Below are 5,779 nucleotides of genomic sequence, written 5' to 3'. Positions count from 1 at the left end.
GGCGGCGGCGGCGGCGGCGGTGGCGGTGGCGGTGGCGGTGGCATGGCCAACGACGCCGTCCTCGTTGCCGTCTTCTCAACGCACTCGCGGCTGCCCCAGGTTCGGGATAAAAAAGGAGATAGAAGGCGCATAAGTATGCCGGCGGTCGGCCACCCACTCTCAAGTTTATCGCGGGACAAGAGTGGAGCCGAGCCAAGTGAGAAGAAACACGCGCGAGAATACGCGTGTACGCGAAACGGAGCCGGGAGGAAAACCGGAAGGAGGAAACTGAAATGGATACGACAAGGCGATTATCATCTGATTGGAATCCTCCCCCTCTCCTGCCCTCCCCTAGTCTCGTGGTATGTCGCCTCGCTTGTTTATGAGCGGGAAGAGCCGGCAGAAAATCAGGATTGTGCATCTGACACGTCGTTAAAAATGTCGAGGAAAGGAGGAAGTACGAAGAAGCTTTAGATGAGCGTGTATATGTACTTATAAAGAAAATACATCCTCTCTCTCTCGAAACGGAGAGAAGAAATCTATAAAGACGAGTGCGCAAAAATAAATTCACGTTTAAGATGCGAAAAGCGGAAAATCACGACAATAATAGAGGAGAGATAGAAGGTGTGTGAGAAAAAGGCGGCCCTATCGAAAAAATTCCGAGGTCATTGCCGTTCAGAACTTGTTTTTAGCCTTTGCCTGCTCCGTGTTCGTTGCCTCAACGCGTTCGCGATTGTCCCAGGTCCGGAATAAAAAGAAAGACGATCGACAGAGAAAGAGGTAGGACGAGATGTGTGGGAAAGGAGAGGCGAAAAAGAATGAGGAAAAAAGAAGACGAAGTCGCGAATTGGAGAAGCAAGAACAGGAAGAAAGAAAGGAACGAGAGGCCCCGAAACTCTTTGGGGTCATTGCCATCCGGTCTCGTTTTAGCCCGTTCCTGCCCGTTCACAACCTTCTCTTTCTTTCTTTTTCTTTTTCCTCCTCTCGTATTGCCGTTTTAAATACTCTTTCGAACAAGGTACGGCCGCCGCCATGTTTTTCCTCGAGCGCGTGTACACCTACTGCCTTGTATGCGTGCAAGCAACCTTCGCGTGTTCAGATAGAAAAAGAGAGAAAAAAGAAAAGAGAGAATAAAAAGGGGGGACGCAACAGAGGAGGCAAAAAAAGACATCAGGATAATGCAATCGGTACGAATCGGTTCCTTACCGCGTGACCAAAAAATGAAGGAGGGGGGGAGAGTCATTCTATTTGGTACTGAGAGGACGTCGAATTTCATTTATAGTTTCATTTTTAATCCTAATTTTAATATGGCCGTTGGTAGCACAATAAATTCGGTAAAATAAACCGCGGGTTAGAGCTTATTTTGCAAAGCAAAGAAAAGAGAGAAAAAACAAAAGGAATGCAGATGCGAGCCAAAGATGTGCTAGCAACGACCATGTAGTTAAAACTGATGTATGGTACAAGCTAGTCATTCCATGCTTCGCATTCCCGTTCATGGGTGAGGTCGCACGGGGTCGATCGGAGGTCCAAGGTCGATGAAAGTGCTCGCTTTGTTTTCGCAACGCAACGTCTGGCATCGGCCTTTAGGTTCCGTACATTCATATGCGAGATGAGGCCGATGCCTGGCAGCATTAGTCGATGAAATCCCTAATCGCGGTTAAGGATTAATCCGCTCCGATCGTTCTCTGGACCCCACGCTTCCACATATTTGTCTGTCTAGGCTTCGCTTCAAGTTCCACGATCATTGTACTCCCTAAATTCCTCTCCATCTACTCGAACCGAGTGCTCTGATCTGGCGTTAAAGACAATGTTTTTGATCGGTCAAGACTCTTCTTATACATCTCTATTTTTACATTCATATATCACAAATTGTTCGAGATTACCAAATTAGAATACCATAATGTGTATTTGAGAAAAACATATATGGGCACAGTATATTCCTCACAATAGCGATACGTTGGAGATTACGATTGTAATTCCAATAATATCAAGATTTACACGAGATTCACCTTATTCCTATCCCGTAATGTTCCAAGAGCTAGCTATGATCTTTACAGTATCTTCGCCGACGATTCACTTGCCGCAATCTAGCCATTTGCCAAAAACAGATATAATTTTTGTTTAAAGCAATATTAAAAATTAAATCATTTAATTAATTTTGCAATCTATACAAAGACACTTCAGAAACAAAATAAAATATAAAATATTATTTTTCGTTTGATAAGCAATGAATAAATTGCGGCAATAAATGGATCATTATTAAACGGAGATGTCAGTATACCTCGAAAGAGAGAAAATTTTGTCTTTTTTTTCTGTTTCGTTATTTCGATTCTTTTCAATCGTACTTGACCGACTGGAAACCCAGCCAGGGCGCGATACCACAAAGTTCCTACCAGACACACTCGACATGAATTCCCTGTGCAAAGGAGTAGTTTGTGGTGGCGGCGGTTTATTGGTGCCTTAACTCTCACTGGTCAATCGTTCTGTTCTGTGCCCTGCCTGTCCTGCGCTTCTGGTTCGCAACTCTGTGGTGGTATTCTCTGGGTCGGCTCTCTACCGCCGTGCGCCGCGTGTGCCTGCTTCCGGTACTTCCGGGCCCTCAAAAAAGGAGTTGCAACAGCGTGTTGTGTTCCAGCAACACGCCGCCCTGATCGGCGGTCCGAACGCAACCAGCTGTCCAGTATGCCACAAACTCTTCCTCGGCGGTGAGGCGTTGATGGAGCATATGAAGCACACCCACAAGGACCCAAACGCTTCCGGAGTTGCCAGTAAGTATTGAAAAATCGCGTATCAACCGCCCTCTCGGCCGGTCGTCTATGTCTCTCTCCTTTCCCCGTGCGTTGCTTATCATTTCTCTTCATTCGCGCATCTACTAATCTTCGTTAACCATAACCAATCGATTAACTGGAATCCGATCGTGGAGTCTCGTAAGCGGAGTGCATCGTTGCATGAAACGAGCTTGAGAACAAAACCTTGACCGTGTCATTCCTTACTGACTAATCAACAAACTTAACACCAAATCTTGCTCGCACATTAACTTTCTAAGCAAAAGACTTAACTCTGTTTATTCTAACCGCATTTAATTCTTAGCCAAAATCCTTAACTAGAATCGCGAAGAGCCCCTTAAAGGTTCCAAGATAGAGAAAGAGAGAGACCGACATAGACACGAGAGCGGCGACGTTAATCGTGAGTAAGACTAAGAGAGAGGTGGAGCAACCGCTCGTCGAGACACGAAGGGTGGTTCGTTCTTTAGCCTTTAAGTACGTTTCGCATCCATCCCAAAAACTTGCTTTGGCGCGGGCGATACGCATACATTGTCCTTGTTCACTTCTTCGTACTGTTTTCGCCTGGGCGGGAAAAGCGTGTAGCATTTGGCACACTCGCCGACTAATACTTGGATACTACTCGCTAATACAGATACACGATGCTTCGAGGGTGTCTCGTTCGACCTCTATGCGTGCCTTGACACATGCGTGCGCGATACGTATGCAGACTGGCGGACGTACAGAGAGAACAAAAGTCAACCTACTCTGCTTCTTCGTTCAACTTTAAAGCGAGGAATCGGCGTTTTATTCTTGATTGTGAGTGCTGACACGGTGGTCTGTCACAGTGATCGACATAGTCGGCATTTGAAATGTGAAAGCTAATGAAATGTGAAGCACTGTATTGCCAATATACATGAAACATGTAACGTTATCGTTGTTTAAAATCGCAAGGATTTAGATGAGAGTAAAAAATCGACTAAGATTGACAAGACGAATGATGATCTTTTTATCATGTCTGTTCGACGTAAGAAATAATGGACGTTTTCATATATAAATTACCTTTTCAATGAATTTTATGTATATATTTTTTTTTCTCTGTACGTTTGCGTATGTGCAACGCGCGCGAGTACGTCTGTGTGTATCCTGGCTTTTTGGGCCAGCGACCTTGCTCGTGAAAGGGAGTCAGCAGCGCGGTTGCGACGGCGCCGGCCGACGAGTACTCTGCGTGCCCGAGGTCAGTGCTCTCTCTTGGTCCTTGGCTATCCGCGTCCGTAAAGTCTCCCTTCGCCTTCGAGGTCGACCGGAATCTTTGCGTACGTACGCGCGCGCGTGCACGTGTGAGAAATAAGGTGGGGGAGGAAAAAGAGAGAGAGAGAGAGAGAGAGAGAGAGGGAGAGAGAGAGAAAGAGAGAGAGAGAAAGAGAGAGAGAGAGAGAGAGATGTGAGAAAACATAACGATGGTGGAGGAGTTGGGTGAGGAGGAGGCGGCTTTCGTTCCTTGGGACGCTTTATCCTGCTTGGCATTGACCTTGAAATTGTGTCGCCCTATTGTTCCCTCCGCTGACTGCACAACCTCCATTGCCGGGGTTTACCTAGCGAAGCGACGGACCGCCAACCATCCGTGCCCAGTGTGCGGGAAGCACTACGTCAACGAGGGTAGCCTTAGGAAGCATCTAGCCTGCCATCCTGAGACCAGTCAACTTAGCACAAGCCTCAGGATGTGGCCGTGCTCGGTGTGCCAAGCCGTCTTCACTCATGAGAGCGGTAAGTATTTAGCCCACGTAAACGTGAATCGATGGGCCGATCGGGTCCCAACAGTAGCTCGGAGTTCGAAGTAAACACAGTTGAAAGTAAACACGATTCATTTTCATTCTATGCTATAAACTTATGATTTTCTGTGGAGTATAACTTACGTTTATAACAAGTGACAGTTATCGTCCATATACGCGCGACCATATGATTATCTTTCTATACTGTGACCATGCTCGTTTTCCTCTGGTGTTAAGGTCTCCTGAGCCACATGGAGCACATGAGGATGGACCCGAAACATCAATTCGCGGCGCAGTACGTGTTAAGCCGCGCGGCCGCTGAGAGGCGGGAAAGGGAGATTCTCGCGAGTTCAAGTTTAGGTATAACAGATAAACATATTTCTCTAATTGTCAAGGAATTAAGTGGCGTCGAAATCGTCGCATAGAAAGTACGACACTGCACGACGCCAATGACTGAACGGTATTCTAATATAACGTCCTTACGCTGTACAGGAGCAGGTTTAGGCGTGTTGGGAGGAAGTCAATCTGGAGGACCGCAAAATTTGCAACAACCACCAATGTGCCCGTCACCGTCGGCCCATTCGGATAGCAGTAGCGGCAACGGAAGACTGTCGTCGGCCGGTAGTGAACCTGGTACGCTACGATACTTGTTCTACGTCTACTACTCGAACGTCTATCAAGTATCTAGATATAATAGATATAATATTGTCGCATTTGCCCGAGCACAGTTTGTAATCTCGCCGTTATTCACCTTTTTTTCTCTGATTTCGTTAATGACATAACTGTTGTGAAGTATCATTAGTGAATTTATTGTAGTACACGTAAGTTAGAATATATATGAATATATATGCTTGAGTCGAAATAAAATATTTACGAATTTCTGGTCTGAGTAATAATTCTCTCATGTAAACGGCGCTCACTACGGTCTACTATTATGGGCGGTTTCCACTTTGGGATGTCGCCTTTTTAACGCTTTAGCGTGCCAATTTATATATCGACGCGGAATGATATATGCTACCTAGTTAGAATAGTAAAATGTGGGTGAAAACCCCTGCCCGTTCATCGACCTGTACATACTGACGAGAGCAGATTTTTGCGCAGGCACCGGTCTTCTGAATAACAACAACAATAATAACAACAATAATATGGCATCGCCGGGACCGAGTGGCAACAAGCTCAGCGAGATACTCCGAACGGGAAGTCAACCGGGTTCGGCACAGCAATATCACGATGAGATGCAGTCGCAGCAACAACGCATGGCTGTCA

General features: G+C 46.2%; 1 protein-coding gene across 1 annotated transcript in view; it reads left to right on the top strand.

The window, feature by feature from the left end:
* Nucleotides 1–5,779, top strand: part of LOC108686222 (zinc finger protein 853) — a 73,700-nt gene that overhangs the window by 65,993 nt on the left and 1,928 nt on the right. The window contains exons 6-10 of the mRNA XM_018191392.1: nt 2,588–2,747; nt 4,341–4,508; nt 4,751–4,873; nt 5,006–5,146; nt 5,603–5,779. Of these exons, the coding sequence (XP_018046881.1) occupies nt 2,588–2,747; nt 4,341–4,508; nt 4,751–4,873; nt 5,006–5,146; nt 5,603–5,779 (769 nt within the window). The remainder of the gene's footprint in view (nt 1–2,587; nt 2,748–4,340; nt 4,509–4,750; nt 4,874–5,005; nt 5,147–5,602) is intronic.

The sequence above is a fragment of the Atta colombica genome, unplaced genomic scaffold (genome assembly GCF_001594045.1).
Source record: "Atta colombica isolate Treedump-2 unplaced genomic scaffold, Acol1.0 scaffold166, whole genome shotgun sequence".
Classification (NCBI taxonomy): Eukaryota; Metazoa; Arthropoda; class Insecta; order Hymenoptera; family Formicidae; genus Atta; species Atta colombica.
This window is presented reverse-complemented; position numbering and strand designations above follow the sequence as displayed.